This window comes from Pipistrellus kuhlii, unplaced genomic scaffold (genome assembly GCF_014108245.1).
Source record: "Pipistrellus kuhlii isolate mPipKuh1 unplaced genomic scaffold, mPipKuh1.p scaffold_m20_p_1, whole genome shotgun sequence".
Taxonomy (NCBI): domain Eukaryota; kingdom Metazoa; phylum Chordata; class Mammalia; order Chiroptera; family Vespertilionidae; genus Pipistrellus; species Pipistrellus kuhlii.
In genome coordinates, this window is record NW_023425404.1 from 153,262,352 (window position 1) to 153,282,214 (window position 19,863).

At 41.6% G+C, this 19,863-nt stretch overlaps 1 protein-coding gene across 1 annotated transcript in view; it reads right to left on the bottom strand.

The window, feature by feature from the left end:
• FRAS1 (Fraser extracellular matrix complex subunit 1) overlaps positions 1-19,863 on the bottom strand; it is a 446,031-nt gene that overhangs the window by 184,892 nt on the left and 241,276 nt on the right. Inside the window, exons 19-20 of the mRNA XM_036412793.2 lie at positions 10,110-10,250; positions 6,373-6,516 (exon numbers count right to left, since the gene is read on the bottom strand). Of these exons, the coding sequence (XP_036268686.1) occupies positions 6,373-6,516; positions 10,110-10,250 (285 nt within the window). The remainder of the gene's footprint in view (positions 1-6,372; positions 6,517-10,109; positions 10,251-19,863) is intronic.

Below are 19,863 nucleotides of genomic sequence, written 5' to 3' on the forward strand. Positions count from 1 at the left end.
TGTCATTTTGAGAAAGTTACTCAACCTTTCCATATGTCAGTTTCTTCATATATAAAATGGAGACCAAATTAGTATCTATCTTGGAGAATTATTGCCACTATTAAATGGGAAAATGCATGCAAAGCAATTAGCACAGCGCTTGTTACATAACAAGCCCTCAGAACAGTCACCTATTATTAGACCCCCGGGAAGCAATCCCTGACAGAGAACAGGAGCTCGCCAGTGACAAGTGCAAGGTAAGTGGTAGAAATGATCCGCACACCAGGAACTACAGTATGGGAGAGACCAAGAGGAAGCTGATCCTCTTAGGGAAGAAATCTGAGCCAGGCCCTGAGAGATGGATGGGTAGGGTGTTGAATCAGAATGAGGCAGTAAGTGCTACACATTTGTAGTCTTCCAGTACCAGCCCCCTGAGCAGCTACAAGCAAGATGTAGGGCAGTGCCAACCGCCTCCCCTTACATAGAATTGTAAAACAGAATTGGCTTTCACCTCTCTGGCTGCAAGTCACTGTGTTTGGAAGCAGAGACCTGGCACACTGGCTGGCACAGGGCTCCTTCCCAGGTCCTTAATTACGTTCAACTTGAGTTGGTTTTTTATTTTTATTTTTTTCACTACTTAGTATTGTAGTTATGGCAGCTTATTCCAAAATAAGGATTTGTTACTCTTTAATCTGCATTTCAACTTTTGCACCACCTTTTTTAGGGCTCTCTTTCAGAAATGATGAAAATAAATGAAGAAAATCATGGAAAGGGCTCCAAAGGCTTTTTTTTTTTTTTTTTTTTTTTTTTGATTTGGAAGAAAAATGTTAACAGGTTTTTCTCACCAGTCAACAAATGGCTTCACGCAGGTTCAGAGAGCAAACATTTCTCAGACCCAACAATGGAGGATAATTACTGATTACTCCTCAGTGCTCTTTGGTAAGCAAAAGAGTCTCCTCTGTAAATCCTCTGCTTGCCCACCAAAGAGGAGGGAAGGGAGAGAAGGAGGAAGGAAGGGAGGAAGGGAGGAAGGAAGTACACAATTTGAGGACTGGTTCATTATTTCATTTTACCTTTAAGGAGTGCCAATAATTTGTTCAACATGTTAACATCACTTAGAGATTTCCAAAGTTTTTTTCTGCAAACCACTGGTTAACTCTGTGAGAGGCTATAATAAATGAAGGGAGGGATATGCAATTAAATGTTTGGGAAATGATGTCCAGCCTCCTTCATCTTAGAGATTCACAGTGCACATCTGTTTATTTAAGGTTCTGAGATATCCTGCAATAAAAAAATTTGCTTAAGTTATTCAACTCAGAGGTCCCCAAATTTATGTAGCCAGGAATCTGTTTTGCATGTAACACCTACTAACCATTGCCTAGGACTTGAGTACCATGGAATTACAATATGGAAATGCCCAGAATAGAAGTTCTTTACTGACAAGTCTCCTTTTGCTTAAATTCTGGCTCAGATTTATGAAGAAAATGAATCAGTATTTAAAAAATCACTGCATAAGCAAACAAATTTTAATCCCCCAGGATTCCACCACCATAATAAATCTGCTGTTTATAATTTTTCATTCGTCCTTTCTACAGTATTAGTCTCAGTGTTATCTCCTTTTCTACATAAGAACTCAAAGTATGGCCATTCCACTAGGCCATGCCTTAAAGTCCAAGACTCTTCTATTTTGCACTTGCATTTACATATTTCTCACTCATGCTTTCTTTTTAATTTCTATCATTTTCTATAAGTAGGAGAAAAGATTTAGATGGAAAAAAAAAAAAAAACAGAAGGAGGAAGTACCTAAGGCTTTGGAATTTTTAGATAATGTTGCTGAGATGTGTGCAAAATTCTAAGGAAAAAATCTATGAAGAAAAAACCTGGCTTTCCGCAATGCTTATCCATGTCTGCTGTAATCTTATCCACTCCTGCCTCTCACCCCAGTGCATTTATCTCTATTGAAAACCTTCAGTCCTGGTCTACTAGTAAATCTCACAAACTGTATATTTGCTTTGATAGACTTAAAGGGAAAAAAAAAATTCCCACACATATGACATCTCTGTATCTGATAACCACATTAAGGTTATTGGACCTGTTCCCAGGATATGTTTATTCTTGTCTGTGTGATAGATTAGATGTAATTTTCTTTCTTAAACAGCCAAGTGCAATTAAGAGGTCTGTGATGATGATCACAGGTACAGCTCAGATAGATATAAATCCTGTGAGTAAATCCCACCACCGTGCAAATCTCACACATGATAGAGGGAGCAGACAGGGCTTTCCCCGGGGCATTCACTGTGCCAGAACTCCCCAAGGATGATGAAAATATATTCCCCGGATGGCACTGTCTGGGTAGGATTTTCTTCTGCTTTGTCAATCATCGCCGGACTCTTCCTAACAAATTCCTGAGTTCAGATAAAAGTCATTGAAATGTTCCATGAGGTTAACTCTGACCTGACTAAAAAAAGAAAGAAACATTCTAGCACATTAGGTTCAGGGTAAAAGAAAGATAGCAGATGAGCTCCTGGTGGTTCCAGTAAAACACCTGTTAACTTGGGTCTTTAACCTCCTCCTGGACAGCTCTTCATGGATATCCAGCAGTCACCCCATATTCAACATGACTAAATTCAAACATCTTATCTTCCTGTTCTGGCCATTGGTCGATGGCACTCTCATTTCTTGAATTTTCTTGATCAGAAATCGGGAAATCATCCCCCAAACTCCTTCTCCCTCAGCCCCCAGGGTTAAGAGATCAATAATTTCCATTGCTTCTCCAGTAAGCTCCCCTTATTCACAATTATGCTTTCCATAGTTTCAGTTACCTTTGGTCAACCCCTGTTCAAAAATATTAAATGGAAAATCCAGAAATAAACAATTTATAAATTATAAATAGCATGACTTTCTGAGTAACATGGTGAAATCTTGTGCCATTCAATACCGTCTCACCCATTCCACAGGGTCCCTTTGAAAATGTGAACCATCCTTTTGTCTAGCATACCCGTGCTCTTTATGTGACCTGCCCCATAGTCACTTAGTAGCCATCTGAGTTATCATATTGACGGTTGTGGTATTGCAGTGTCTTGTGTTCAAGTAACTTGAAATTTACTTAATGATGGCTCCAAAAAGCATGAGTAGCGATGCTGGCAATTGAGATATGCCAAAGAGAAGCCTTATAGCACTGTCTTTAAATGAAGGAAAAAATAAAGTGTATATATGTATAGGGTTCAGTACTATCCATGGTTTAGTACAATCCACTGGGGGTCTTGGAATGCCTCCCCCACAGATAAGGGGGGTAGGGAGGGCACTGTATTAGGGCATTGAACCATATGAAATCGTCACTATTTGACCATCTGTGCCCACAAAACAGCAGCCTCCATAATGTCTTAAAACCTTCAAGAGATCCCAACAGCCTTGATAAAAAAGTATGTCCTCCTTACACAGAAAATACAATGGTCTCCTGAACTGGTTCTGCTCAAGCTAGGGCCTGGCATTCTACTTAACTCTTTGCTGGTGCCTGAAGAGATAATATTCTTTGGACCATTTTCTGGAATGCTCTTCCTTCTAAATTTCTGAACCCCTCTCAATATTTAAAAATTATCTCAGTTATGAAATGTTCTAGAAGCCTTCTATATCCGTTCTACACACACACACACACACACACACACACACACACACATCCCCTCTGGTCTGAGTTGGAGTCCTGTCCCACAGGCTTATCTCATATCCACAGTAATATCATATTCAACACATATCCCCTTCGTTCTTACACTCGATGTTTCTTGAATGCAAGCATTATATCTTATTCATATCTGTATCCCTAGAGCCAAGCACTGAGCTTGGCATGAAGCATGTGCTTCATAAATATTTGATTAAACAGTAAATGAACAAATGCATTAAAATGCTACAGAGAGAAGTGAGAGCTGTTTTGGAAATGATACATATTCATTGAAAAAGTAAACTTTGAGATCAATACACTTCTCTGAAGGATCAACAATTGAAAATTACTGGTCAAATTTTTCTATACTAGACACTCATATACCTGTCTCTATTCAACAAAGAATATCCAAGCACTGGACAATGGTTATCTTATTTAAAACCAATACTCAATATACCTAATGCTAAGGACAGTCAAGGTTTGTCTCTTGACTTTTGGACAGTCAAGCTATTTTAGTGGACCTTCTAGGTCTAGAAATTTTTAGAATTATATATCCTAGTCCCATAATTTTTTATTCATTGCTGGTTCATTTGTTTTTTTAATACTCTGTAGAGGTATTTTTTCCCTCATTGATTTTAGAGAAAGTGGAAGGGAAGGGGGAAAGAGAGAGACACATAGATGTGAGAGAGCCATATCAATTTGTTTCTTCCCACATGACCCCAACTGGGGTGGGGAATCTGCAACCCAGGTACATGCCCATGACTGGAATCGAACCCGAGAACCTTCAGTTCACAGGCTAATGCTCTAAACACTGAGCAAGCTGGCGAGGGTTATGATTCTTTATTCTAATGGTCCCCTATTAACCTTTAAAAAGTAATGTACTCGTAATCACTTAATTTACTCTCAAAGAGAGCCCTGGACATTGGAGAGAACAAAGCTCATTAAAAATTAAATGTTTCCAATATCCTTATATAAACATTTATTTTTACATTTCTCCAGCATAAAATTTCAAGGTGCACACACTGAATAGGTTGGAAATAGAAAGGCATAATGAAGATTCTACCTTCTAACTCCTCTCTCTGACTCTCATCTTGCCTTGCTCCAGGCTATCTCCCACACAGCACGCACATTTCCTGCCCAAAACACACCATTTTAGTCAAGTCACTGACCTCTCCAAAACTCTCATGACTGCATTGCCCACAAAATCCCATCTAATGTTTTTGGCCTGAAATTCTGGGTTTGCTATTCCTCGGTTCCAACTTAAATTTCCCAACTGTTTCATCTACTTTGCCTTACTACAAACCATGCTCTTCAGCCAAGTTGGATCTCACTGGCCATGAACGGCCCACATGCTCTTCCACTATGCCTATCTCTTGGTGGAACCACACTCAGAAAGTCTGCCTGACCTCCCTCTGTCTAATGCAATCCTAGCTATTCTTCAGGAAGAATTTTAGGTCCCACCTCCTTCACAATGCCTTCCCTATCTTTTTCTTCTCTCTTCTCTGAACTCATACAACAACTGGTTTTTGCCCTGAATGCCAGCATTTTTGGTTGCAAATTTGTTCTTGACAATACAGTCCTTCTATGGGTTTTGGACCGCAAGGTCGTGTGCAAAAAGGAAGGAATCCCCAGGATCCTGGCACCATTGGGTATACTTGGAGCACTACCCTTGACTTGCTATGCCCCCACCATCAAACTTTACAGTTGAAATATCAATGCTATCCCAGACTGAATGTGCCTGTTCATGCTATGATCTAGACACTCAGCTATACTTCCTACTGTCTAGGAACAAGCTCTACAGCCAAATCAATCCAACCAGATTCTGGCTTCCCACTTGCCCAGTGGCATCCCAGAATGCCTCTCAGGCAAGTCCTTCAACAGCTACACAAGCAAATCTCTTCACATTTCTCCTAAATTGAGAAAAATGGGTCAGGAAATAAATAATGACCAACTAGCCTATAATTTACTCTTTCCAGACTATTACCTCTTTGGGGACAGAGTCCTTGTCTTATTTGGCTTTTTTTTTTAAGTTTTTTTTTTTTTTTTTTTTTTTTTTTTTTTTTTTTTTTTTGTGTGTGTGTGTGTGTGTGTGTGTGTGTGTGTGTGTGTGTGTGTGTTCTGGCCATTAGTAGACTTTCAAAGATACTTGCAATATGAATGAATGGATGACCACAAACACTGTATGGCTCCTTCATCATTATCCAAACTCCATGCTGCTCTCCTAACTTATTTCTTTTTGAGATGTGTTCTAAATGAGGAGGAATAATCCCAACTCCTGAGGCAACTGATTTACTTTTGGGTTAATTTATCTAAATTTTGGTGCTGGGGCTGATGGCAAAGGTTCTCCATAGTAAGAGGCAGGAGACAGTGTAGACAAGAGGGAGACAGTCTTCAGAGAGATTGTGTTGAAAATACGTTCTGCTATTGTAAGCCAAAGTGTGCCGTGTGCATAGATGATACTATTATCATGACTTCAGCCTTCATTCATATGAGATTTTAAGTTCTTAAGTTCTTTCAGAAATTGCAAGAACATTATTAGAAGATTCCATTTGAATCCACTATTATTTACTAAACACCTGCTAGGTAGCAGTGAAATGAGTTCCCAGACGTGAAATAAGTGTCTCCTGAGAAAAGAGCTCTTCCTCAGCCGATAAACAGGAACAAGAGCCTTTAAAGCCTGGAATGAAGACTCACCAGCCTTTGGCAGGGGTCTGAGACTCTGAGGAGGTATCACTCACCAGCACAGTACCCCATAAGGTTGAGGAACTGCTTGTCCTTGCAGCTGGTCCTGCAGTTTCCACCATTAATAGTGACACGAGGGTGACAAGAAATGCAGTCAGATTCAGATGGGCCATGGCACTGCCTGCAGGTGGGGTGGCATTCTAAGGGGGAAAAACAAGAACCAAGATGAGAATTAGCAGCTCAGCATGTAAATATATAAAATATTTTATGAACTCCACAAATTATATTCAGAATAGAACTCAAATACTACTCATCTTTACTTTCTTCTTCTTTAATATATATATATATATATATATATATATATATATATATATATATATATATATTTACTAATTTCAGAGAGAAGAAGGGAAAGAGAGAGAAAAGAGAGAGAGAGAGAGAGAGAGAGAGAGAGAGAGAGAGAGAGAGAAACATCAATGATGAGAATCATTCATTGGATGCCTCCTGCACCCCACTACTGGAGATCAAGCCAGAAACCAGGAATGTGCCCTGACTGGGACCTCCCAGTTCATAGGTTGATGCTCAACCACTGAGCAACACTCGTCAGGCAACACTACTCATCTCTTGAAGATTCCTGATCAAGCCTGGTGTATCCTTAGGACTGACCAAGGGAGTGCATTTTTTGAGTCAATGAAAATGCCACCCATGAATAGAACATGAAATCTAGAACCATAAAAATTTGAGTAACTGGCCACACATTCTAAGGGGGCCAGCATGACCATCCCTATCTATGGAAATAAGGAAGTGAAGATCAAAGTGACCAAACAAAAAAAAGTGAGTGGTAAGACTCCCCCGCCCCCAAAACATCCGGATTCAAAGGCAGCAAGGCGCGGGAAGAGAGGGAGGCTTTGCTTCTCACAAACTCCTGACAGACAAAGGGGAAATCTTGCACAGCAATGGATACTGAACCACCTCACTAGAGTCAGATGGCACAACTTGGATGCCTGTTGTGGTAGCAAGACTCCATTAAAGAACAGAGAACAGAAAAAGCCCTCTTCCTGGAGGTTATCATGAGCTGCGTTTGAAGTTCAATTCCTTAGACAAAATCATATCAAAGCTATGTTTTCCCCAGAAAAACCACCAAATTAACAAAAGCACCACAGTGGAAGAAAACCAAGTGAATCACAGTAGGTGTGGGCAATAAAGATAAGGATGGCAAGAAATAAAAGCAGGTTGCAGCTGCAGCTGCGTGCGCACTGCCAAGGCAGCAGCAGGACTGAGCGCAGAGAAGGAGAAGCGAGGATCTCTCTGCCAAGGACCAGGAGGTCTAAGCATGTCTGGTTCCAAGAGGAGGGGAACTGGGTAGCACTTGCTGGAACTGATGACAAAGAATTCCCTCCTGGCACACAGCTGGTGAAAAGCAAAGGCACAGACTTCAAATAAAATCACCTGCTTCTCGCTTCTTCTGGCAAGAGACCAAATGAAGATAAGGAGTTATAAATATATATATTTTAAAAAGGCAAGCAAGCAAGAAAATGAACTGCTGATTAAAAGGCTTGCATTAAACAGCACCCCTTCTACATTCCTGAGGCTCTGAACTTTGAAAACGCCCATCCCCAAGATACTGGTGTTCTCAAGATGGTTTCCACCTGCCGAGTTGCCTCCCTACCAGAATATTTTCAGTGACCTGGTGGCCCTGGCGCTTGTGGTACCATCCACCCGCTGGCTTCAAGCAGGAAGAGGCATAGGCAGAGAGGAGTTAGAGCTACTCAGACTTTACTTCCCAGACCACTTCTCACACACAAACCACTGGGCTAGTGTGAAAGCGCAGGACAGACTGGTCTTCAAGGACACCGCCAATGACAAACCAGGAACACTCCCCTCTGAGCGTGATAGAGGGTTTAAAGGAAAGCAACCCATCAGGGGTCTGGAGAGATTAAAAAGGTACATGGTAGAAGAAAATTTCAGAAGAAATATCATATTGATCTTCAATCATCTAAATCTGTGTTCACATTAAATTTTCTCTTTGGAGTTTGAGGCTAGAGGAATCTAACAAGTATTAATTTATTTTAAAAATATTTTACAAATATACTACATGTTTTCTGACTCTAGAAATACATGTAATACAATTTCATAACAGTGGGCTTTTTCCTATAAGCTGGTGCCAACAAGTGTATTATTAGAAATAAAACAGTCATCATGATAGAATGTGTTTAGCTTTCTTTTCCCCCTGTAGATACAAGAAAATACAGTGCTACAATGAGATGCTTCCATTTTAGCATTTTGTCAATTCCAATATAATCCCTGCACTAATCTCTAGACACTCTGTCACAGAGACATGAAAGTGCTCTAAAAAACATATGGGACTGACCTGTCAAGGAAAAAAATAAATACTTTGCTTTGTTTTATTTTACTAGGGGCCCGGTGCACAGCCCGCACCCTCTCCAATCTGGAACCCCTCATGAGATGCCTGACTGCTGGGATAGGGCCTAAACTAGTGGTGGGACATCCCTCTTGCAATCTGGACTGCTGGCTTCTAGCCACTCACCTGCCTGCCTGCCTGCCTGCCTGCCTCTTTGTCCCCAACTGTCTCTGCCTGCCTGATCATCCCTAACTGCCCTCAAGTGCCCTCCCCTGCTGACCTGATCTCACCCCCAACGGCCTTCCCCTGCCAACCTGATCTCCCCCACAACTGTCTTCCCCTGCTGACCTGATTTGCCCCTACCCTCCTGCCAGCTTGATCTTGCCCCCAACTGTCCTCCCCTGCTGGCCTGATCACCACTAACTGCCTCTGCTTCAGCCCCCACCACCATGGCTTTGTCTGGAAGGAAGTCGGACATCTGGAAGATGGCCAGTAGAACCCAGTCTAATTAGCACATTACCCTTTTAGTAGTATAGATAGATTATATAGGATAGGATTGCTTAAATGGGGGGAGGGGGAGCAAGAAGCCTTTTTCAGCAGGAGATGCTCTTGGCAGACAAAAACACATAATCCCTATATTTAGACTTATAGCTAGCCATATGCATTATACTACCAAACCGGTCATGAAAAAAAATTGAAGCTGTCTTACACCTTACCTCAAACAGCTGTTGCCCTTAACACCCCTCCTCAGCCCCCACTTTAGGTTCTGACTTCGAAGTTCACCCAGATTAGCTTCTGATTGGTCAGTTTCTATGCCAGTCAGCATCAAAAGCTCCACCTCCTAGGCAACCATTAGCTCCTCACACTTCACCCAGATTTGGTTCTGACTGGTTGGTTTCTATGCCAGTCAGAATCTCTGGGCTTCTTTCTGGGCCTGATCCGCAGCCCCCTCAGCAGTCAGTGATGGGTCACTGTGCCAGTATTCAGTCCAGCCTTGGTCGTTACAGACCCTGGCTCTATATATATCAAATATATGCTCCCCTGCATCCACCCCCCCACCCCCGGCCTTTGCTTTATTAGGCTGTAGCCAGGGAAAGTGGGGCTGAGAACTGCAGAGGTCACACCAAATGCCCAATCCTACACAGATGCCTTGGAGCCTGAGTACTCTGTCTCTGGGATGCCTGCTATCACACCCATCCCTCACTATATGCACAGGGTAAGCTGGTTCAAATTCATCACTTCCTCCATGCTTCCTTATTGGAAGAACTGAATTTTCTCTTGTTCCCTTTACTCCTATGAGTTCAAGATAGGGATTTACAACCCAGCCCTTAGTCCCATGGGTATGACAATGTTTCTAATTACAGTATCTGGCCACATTATGAAAACAAAACAGGGGTACAGAGAATATGCCCCAGCATATCACACACTCACCTGTACAGCTGCCTTCATGGTTAAAGTAGCCATCCGGGCACTGGGAGAGGCACTGCCCCTCCATCAGCACATGGGAAGGCCAGCAGGCTGTGCAGTTATGCGGGCTCTGCCCTGCACACCCGAAACAGGATTGGTGACAGGCTGGGAAGACAAAGCAGAACAGACAATCAGGAAAGTCACCATATGACAAGTGTGGGTGCTCTGTCTCTCCCATTAGCATCCATGGGTTGAGACACATTCTGCACATTCATTTCAGTTTCCCAAGGACACATCTCACATACTTCTTTCTAAAGGCCCTGTCCTACAAAGCAAGCATCTGTAGCACTCAGCTTAAATAAGGCACAAATGCCACAAAGCAGAAATAACTATTTGCAGAGTCACACATTTCTTTCTTCCCAAGTTCCCATTCTCAGAGAATGTCAAGAAAAGATCAGGAAGTCATAGAAGAGGTCTTCCTTCCCCCAGGACAGCTCCTCCACCACTACCAGACTATGGGCTGCTGATCAGGCTACTCAAAAATTAAAGAGAATGGTGATGGAAGCTTTCTTTGCAGATCCCCCAAAGGTTTATGTGGTGCCTGCTCTCTGATGGCACCACACAGGTGAGAAGAATGAGTTACGCCAAATGCCCATCACACTGCTGAAACTAGCCACATCAACAGACACACAAGCAAATATCTGGAATAAAATGAATGGGAGACAGAGAATAGCACAGAGAATAAGAGTGTCACATAGCCACTCTATGTGACCTTGATAAGTCATGTAATTTCTCAAGGCTCCTAATTCCTCATGTACACAATGAGAATATGAACTATACACTCTGCATGGGATGTTGTGGACACTAATTGGGTTGATGCATGTAAAGTTCTTATGCTAGTGCAAAACACAGAATAAGGGTTTAATACATCTTAGTTATAACTATTATTAGTAAATACTGTTACACAAGTACACATAGGTTTTTATTTTTCTAATAAATCTTTATTGTTCAGATTGTTACAATTGTTTTTCCTCCCTTCCCTCATTGTTCCCCCCCACCGGGACCCCACTCCACCTTCTGCCCTTACCCCCCCCCCATCCTCATCCATAGGTATATGATTTTTGTCCAGTCTCTTCCCGTACCCCCCACACAGAAACCCCTTTCCCCCTGAGAATTATCAATCCCTTCCCATTCCATGCCCCTGATTCTATTATATTCACCAGTTTATTCTGTTCCTCAGATTTTTAATTCACTTGACTTTTAGATTCACTTGTTGATAGATATGTATTTGTTGTTCATAATTTTTATCTTTACTTTTTTCTTCTTTTTAAAGAACACCTTTTAGCATTTCATATAATACTGGTTTGGTGGTGATGTACTCCCTTTAGCTTTTTCTGATCTGTGAAGCTTTTTATCTGCCCTTCAATTCTGAATGATAGCTTTGCTAGGTAGAGTAAATGTGGAAAGCAAAGAGAAAGAAAACATATCTGCTTGCCTACATGAGACTTTTAAGGATGAAAGGAATATTCACACCATTTCCCAAGTGTGGCCAGTGTCTTAATGATGCTTTTTTAAAAAAATTTTTCGGTGTTTCTCATGCTTTGACATCAGGTGCCCTGGTGGTCCTGGAGAAATTGCCCCTTTTAGGGTTAACCAGTTTCTAGAGATGGTGGGTGACTAGCCTGTGAGCATGCCTTTCATCTGCCTACTGCTCAGTCCAAAGTCCATACCCCCATCACCTCTCCTGAGGATCATAACTATCCCTTGGCCCTAAGCGCTCCAGTGCTGGGTGCCAGACAGCCTCTACACCTGGAGACTCTGGAATTACTCAGACCAGCCAATTCAAAGCCTGTTCACGCTGCCTCACTTACTCTTTCCCAGTGAAACCAAAAGAAAGGCTCTTGCCTGTTTCCTCCTCCCTCCCTCACCTCCCGACGGCTCAGGTGTTTCCCTGTGTGGCCCCTCTGTGGAGTAATGTGCCCTCTCCTCTGGGGAATGTGACTAACAAACTGTATTTCCAATAGAAATTGTCTGCTAATCTGTTAGCCTTACCAAATCTGAATAAGAAAACTTACATCTTGAAATAGCCTGATATGCATCTTCAATCATTCATTCATTCCTTACTAGAGGCCTGGTGCACAAAATTTATGCATTGATAGGGTCCCTAGGCTTGGCCTGTGATCAGGGCTGATCTTCCCCAGCTGCCAGCAGCCAGCCCCACCCCCTGCCACCACCACCACGGTTGCCCTCTTTCTGTGGGACGACCAGCAGGGTGATCAGGACCCTGGCGTCGCCTGCATCCACCACCACCCACCCCTGGTCCCTGGTCCCCATCAGGTGATTGGAGCCTGCTGGCCAGGGGCAGGGACAAGAACTTGGCAGGCAGGCCCCATCAGGTAGGTGATCTATCAGGGCCAGAGGGCTGGAGAGAGCTCCTGTGTTGAGAGTCTGACCCCCTGGTGGTCAGTATACATCATTACACTTTTATATATTATATACCGTTTTTTCCGGCGTATAAGACGACTTTGAAACCAAAAAAAAAAGTCAACCGAAAATCGAGGGGGGGGGGGCGTGCGGGGAGGGGGGTCGTCTTATACGCCGAGTATATCCCGAAAAACGTCTCGCTATGCCGCTAAATGAATTTTCCAACTCGATCCGGCACCAATCACTACAAGGCTGCTCGGACCGCCTCTCTAACTCAGCCAATCCAAGCAGGCTTTTTATGCATGCAAATTATACATGTTCTGTACCCAAAGCTACACTGGGTTCTAGTAAAAAGCCTGCTCAGATTGGCCAGAGTCAGAGAGGCAGTCTATTATAACCTTTGAACCTTTGCTTGTTGTGATTGGCTCACTATGGTACATATAGTTGCAGCACAGGAACGTTCTGTGTAGCCAAAGCTGCTGTATCAGGACACATACAGTGAGTTAAAAGGTACCATAATAGAACATTCTGTGTGTAGCTGAAGCTACAGTACTGTATAACCCCCGGCCTAAAAGATTAGTGGGTGTACAACAAATGGCTGGTAGAAAAGAACCCATCATGGCTCCAGCAAGAAGAAGGAAATTTGAAGCCAGTTTCAAACTGAAAGTTGTAAACTTTGCCAAGGAACACAATAACTGTGCTGCGGCAAGACAATATGGAGTAACAGAAAAGATGGTCCGAGACTGAAAAGCAAATGAAGATGCATTAAAGAGTATGCCAAGGAGTAAGAGTGCATTAAGAAGAGGCACCCCTTATTGGCCAGAACTCAAAAAGCATGTAGCAGACATGGTTCTTGAGCATCGTCAAAATGGTTATGTAGTGACACGAAACAAAATACGTATGTTTGCACTTCAGTGGGCCAAATCTAACCCAAATAACAGCAAAGGATTTAAGGCCATTGTATCCTGGAGTACTAGGTTCTTGGAAAGGCACAATCTGGTACTGAGGCAAAAGACCAAAATTGCACAAAAATTACCTGCAGATCTTGACGGCAAAGTAAGTCTTTTCCATCAATATGTAATACAACAGCACAAGAAACATGGCTATGCATTAAGTCAGATTGGAAATATGGATGAAACTCCTATGAATTTCGATATGGTTGGAAATAAAACTGTTAATCCAAAAGGTGCAAAAACAGTGTTAATTAAAGCAACAGGACATGAGAAGTCCAGTTTTACAGTGATATAGCATGTACAGCTGATGGTGCCAAACTAAGACCAATGATTATTTTTAAAAGAAAAACAATGCCAAAAATCAAGTTCCCTGTTGGAGTTTTTGTACTTGTGAATGAAAAGGGATGGATGGATGAAGAAGGGGTAAAGCTATGGCTTGATAATGTATGGAGTAGGCGACCAGGTGGACTTCATCAAGAATGTAGCCTACTGGTGTGGGATATGTTCAGGGCTCATTTAACTACCAGCACAAAGAACAGGCTGGCAAGAATAAACACAGATGCGGCAGTTATTCCTGGAGGATTGACATCATTGGTACAGCCACTGGATGTGTGCCTAAACAAGCCATTTAAAGATCGCATTAAAGAACAGTGGAATGAGTGGATGGTTAGCGGCGAAAAGTTATTCACAAAAGGAGGAAACCTGCGTGCGCCACAATTGGATGTTTTGTGTAACTTTGTCATAAAAGCCTGGAATGACATTACTGAAGAAACAGTAATCAGGTCTTTCAAGAAGTGTGGCATATCAAATTCTTTGGACGGTATGGAGGATGACTTCTTGTGGCAAGATGAAGGGGAAGCCGAAGCTGAAGCCACACCATCTGATTCGGAATTTGATCCATATGATGACTGTCTTACGAATGTACCACAAGAGGTCATTGATGAACTTATGATGTCAGAAAAAGAACATGATGAGGATTTTGAAGGATTTTAAGCTCACAATGCTCCTCTGCCTAGAAAAACCTCTTATCATCCCAGTCAGTCACAAACAAGCGTTTTCTGCAAGTTCTTCATGTAATTTTCTTTCCAGATGATGCCATCATTGTTAATGTTCTCTTTTGGATTTCTTGTTTCTCGGTCAAGTTCATGGCATTGCCATTTGTGAAGAGACCTTCCATTTATCGTATCAATGTACGGTATAACACGGTATGTTCTAAAAATGTCATTCATTAAAAATTTAATTAAAAAAAGAACTGGTGTTGCCTCGGAAGTGGGGGGTAGTCTTATACAGCGAATATGGGCCTAAACCTATGCTTTAACTGTATATTAGGGGGTCGTCTTATATGCTGGAAAATACGGTGCGTGCGTGTGTGTGTGTGTGTGTGTGTGTGTGTGTGTGTGTGTATATATATATATATATATATATATATATATATATATATATATATAAAGAGAGAGAGAGAGAGAGATTATCTGTCAAGAAAGTCTAGGTGCTGGGGATACAATAGTAAGACAAGAACTGGCCCATATAGATGACCCCATGCATTTCAGGGCACGTTCTGTCCAATGGACAAGATCCACCGACTCAGCGACACCACTCTGAGTCTTCGATGAAATACCCAGAAGACTTACAGATGAACAGCTTGGAAGAGTGGCATGTGGTTTTATACTACTGCAGTCTCAACAAACCCCCAACAAAAATGTCACCTACAATCTTGGATGTACATGGGGCTGAAATAAGATGGGCTGTCTGGCCCAGCAGTATGCTGTTACAGTATTAAACTACTATTATATGACTGCACTATGCTGCTGTCCTGAGCCTTCCAATGATCCCGTGAAGCTTGGCTCCATCCTAGCACCCTGACTGATTGATAACCCAGCACCTAAAGGGTTAACACCTATACCAGGAGCCCTCAGGGCCTTGGTCCTAACCCAAGGCCAGGGCCCATTCCCACAGGGCAGTAACCTTATCTCCCTCTTTGATAAATATTTTAATTATTATCCCTGAATATGCGGTAGAGCTTAATATTTATTTAGCAGTTTTTATTACTATATGAAAACAGAGCTAGAACCACAATTTAAAGTAACTTCTTTATTTTTTCTAGATGACCTTGTTAATAGCTCTATTAGCACAAGTCACAATTAGAAATTTTCTTTCTAATTACTTTCAGAATCACTATAAAATATTTTTTCATTAAAAGACAAATAGAACGGTGATGGAAACTTTACTCACAGATCCCCCAAAGGTCACCCAGCTGGGGTGGCTCAGTACTTGAGCATCGACCTATGAACCAGGAAGTCATGTTTTGATTCCCAGTCAGGGCATATGCCAGATTGTGGGCTTGATCCCCAGTGGAGGGCATGCAGGAGGCAGCATATCAATGATTCTCTCTTAACATTAATAGTTCTCTCTCTCTCCCCTTCTCCTTTCCTCTCAGAAATCAATAAAAACATATTTAAAATAAGACAAACAGGTAAACTGACATTTAAGCAAATATTATTTAAAAGGGTACACATTAGCCCATTATTTAAGACATGTTTAACCCAAATGAAGCAGCATGCAGTGAAAAGTCAGGTGGCAATATTTCAGTAACAGCAAAATTATATTGTTGACACTGAGTTTCCAGGATGATCTGGAGGAAGCAATTAGAAGCCATATAATATTTTCTATTTAAATATTCCTTCAATAATGCCAATATGTTTGTACTAGGCTTCACAAGATTGTTAAATTCCTCGGTTCTTTCTGTAATACTCCCCGAATAAATAGTAAATCAAAGCATCTCATTGTGGAATTGGAAACTAGGGAAATATGAATCAATACATTATGAGCACACAGCATATTTTACATCATTCCATTTGGTCACAAAGTCAATGTGATAACCTGACTCAGTGTGAATAAAGATATTACAGAATTATATAAGGAAAGCAAAGAGGGCCAAGGACCAAAAATTCAAGGGGAATCTAGACCTTAAAGAAATATGCCCCAATGAACATCACCATGGCAGCCTTCGGAACTGCCTTCACTGGAAATGCTCAAGAGCCAAGTAGGCAATCAACTACTTAAGCTGCCATGTGCACTGAGGTGATCATCCTCTCAAAGTACCTTTTTCTCTATCATGCCCTCTTTCTGTAAGGACAGGCATCTGCATCTGCATCTTTACCACAAAATCTTATAAAACTTGAATTCTGTGCTGGGGGTGGAAATGTCCACACCAACTCACTGACTTTTATGAGGCCTGATCATGCCTCGGAAGCTGATTTCATAGCCAGCGTTCTGGTGTGAAGTCTAAGATCCTTCAAGGAAGAGTAACTTCATTATGGGGTATATATGGAAGAGATTGGAAAGAAGGTCTATGAATTATTTCTCCACATAGTACTACATTTTTAGAGAGTAGCTTTCCAGTTGATGGCTAAGTATATTTCTGAAGAAGCAGAACTGAGCTGCTTAAATATTAAAAGTGTCCCTTAGATGGTTATAAATTCCAGTTGATCTGACTCTGGGAAAAAAAAATTATCTAAGACAATTAAAATATTATCAATTTTTATTTGCTCAATTTTCTATTTAAATTTCAGACAGCGAACACCACTTATTTTTTCCCCTTTTGATGATATAAAGAGTAGTCCAGCATGCCTATTTTTATATAATTGCCAAGAACCGATTCCAGCATGTAATAATTACAAGAGTTTTACCAAAAGGTTGGTGAAGCTTGGGGAGCTCAACAGGGTTGAGTCACATGTACAATAGTTTATCTGTTGGAAACAGCTACAAAGCATCTCTCCCAAACCTGAATGGGATTGTTAGCAGCCAGACAGCTCAGGGCATTTTAATGCCTCCTGTGGGCCAAACACATGAACAGCTGTAGGCTATTCCCGAAACTGATAATGCTTCTGTATCCTTTGATACCTTACCCTTTGAAGTGAATATTTCCACCTAGCCTTGGGACAAATTGTGTTTAATAAAAGGATGGGGTCCTGAGACAAGGAGAGTCTTCTAGCTCCTTCAGCTAGAAGCTCCTCTGACCCCCAATGCCTTTCAAAACTATCTTTCCTCCACAGACTCCTTCTTAATCATCTATGTGCAGCCCTCTTTCCAGAATGCTGAACCCTTTGTAAGGCTGGGGAAAAAGAACCCCGGCAATTAATGTTCCAATGAGGGGCTCCAACAACTGGTTCCTGAATGAGGGACACAAACAACACTTATTTTTTCCCTTTTGATGATATAAAGAGTAGTCCAGCATGCCTATTTTCATATCATATGAAATTTCCTGGCTTTTCATGTCAAAACAATTTTTGAGGTAGACATCTCCCAAATTATGATGTAAATATGAAAATCCTCTATGATATACGGTATGAGTACTACCATAAAAAATAAAAACTGAAATGAGTGAAGTCAAATAAAATCGGTTTCCCTCTCCCCTTCACCCTCCTATTCCTTATTCTCTTTCTTTTTTTCTTTTATTAATGAACATGATTTCACTTAAGTATATTGGGAATGCCTTAAGAGTAAAAATCACATCTTTTCCATGGAAATTTTGGCAGCAAACTCTTCTAATTATCCTATTTCTCTGATCATTTCTTTTTAGCCTTTCTCTATTTATGTCATGAATATTAGAGATTCCAAAAATTGTACCCTCTGCCCTTTTTCTTCTCCTTCTCTGGCAAAGTAATCCACAGCTTTAATGATGCCCTGCATGCGGTGAGTCCTGAATTTATGTGTATAGCTCTGACTTTTACTCTGAACTCCAATCACATAAATCTAAACTGCCTAAGGGATATTTTTACATGGTGTTTCATCAGTATCTGATACTCCAAACTTCTAAAATACTACTCATTACCACATCTAAGCTCGGTCCATACCTACTTAGTTTAAATTATATCACATTCCTTCCCTCAAAAACTGTACTTATCAATCACCCCCAACCCCACATGCTCTCCTTTACCTGGTCTCTCTTTTGTATTCTCTGCCTCACTTGTTAGCCTCCCCATTCACCAAGACACTCATGCTGAAAACTGTAGACTTCTACTTTTCCATCACTACAATGCATCCACGATACATTGGTTTTTTACTTCTTAAATCTCTGTTACATCTGTCTCAACCTCACCATCCCTGGTCCCTCACTTTGGTAAGGGGGGGCTGGCTTCCCAACCAGCCCCCCTCTGTTTTCACTTTCCTGTCATACAACTCTCAGATAGATCTTTATAAAATGCCAATTGACTGAATTATTCCCCTTAACATATTTTCATGATTCTCCAATGCCAATAGTGTCAACTCTAAGCTCCTTAGTCCAGCACTTTAAGCACTTCATGACATGACTCATCCCATGTTTCCAGTGCCAGTCCCCACAATTCACTGCTCTGCCTTTACACTGCAGGAATACCAAATATACTGACCTTCTCCCAACACACCATGCCTGTGCCCTCGCTATTTCCTTGGCCTAGAATGTCCTTTCCCTCCTTTTCCCCTGGTGAGCTCCCATCAATCCTTCCACAGACAGCCTGATGATATACTGTACCCCCGACAGAGTCAGTCTCCTTTGTTTGGGCTCTTTCTGTAGCCTAAGCCTACTGCCATTCCAGCATGCTGCATGTTCTTTTAATGACTTGTTCAAATGTCAGTCTCCCCTACTTGATCATGCTTCCTTAAGGCATGGTCTGTATCCTTTTCATCTTTCTATCCCTAAAGCTGAGTGCACCCAAGCTACAGAAGCAAGGAGGAGGAAGTGAAGAAGACTGAACATTACCAGGAGGCATGTGTTTGGAGAGCTTATGTCAGCCCTCTGGGGCCTACATGAAAGAGTACTGCTTACTACAGAAGCCACGTCTTTTATTCAGTTAATTCAAGGGAACCCCAACTTCATAAATAGTAACATGCTCTTAAACTGAGCAGGCAGACTCCTGCCCATTTATTTCTTTAATTAAAACTCTTTGCCTTGAGGCCTTGGGTGAATCTTAGCAACAACTAAATAGATCAAAATACTCACAGTACACTTTGTTTCTTCCCATTTATCTAAAGCAAGTTAATTAATTGACCAAAATAACTGGCGAATTTGTTATTTAAAAGAAAACTAGTGTTCTCATCCAAGATGGTGACAGCAGGCTCCTGACTCACTTCCTCCCACAGATACAAATGAGACAATTTCCTCTGAAAGAATCCAGCAACTAGCAGAGCAAATCCTACCACATATCAGCAAAGGAAAAAATAAATAAATAAAATTAAAAAAAAAAAACACCTTATCAACCTGGGTAGGAAAGGCTGAGGCACTGTTGGTGCCATCTACCCTACCCCCAGAACAGCAACAGACATGCCAGGGAACCCCCACACCCAGCTTCTCTCTGAGGAGTGAAGGGTTTGGACCCAACATCTAGTGCCCCAACTTTTAGGATTTCTATCTAAGGAATGGG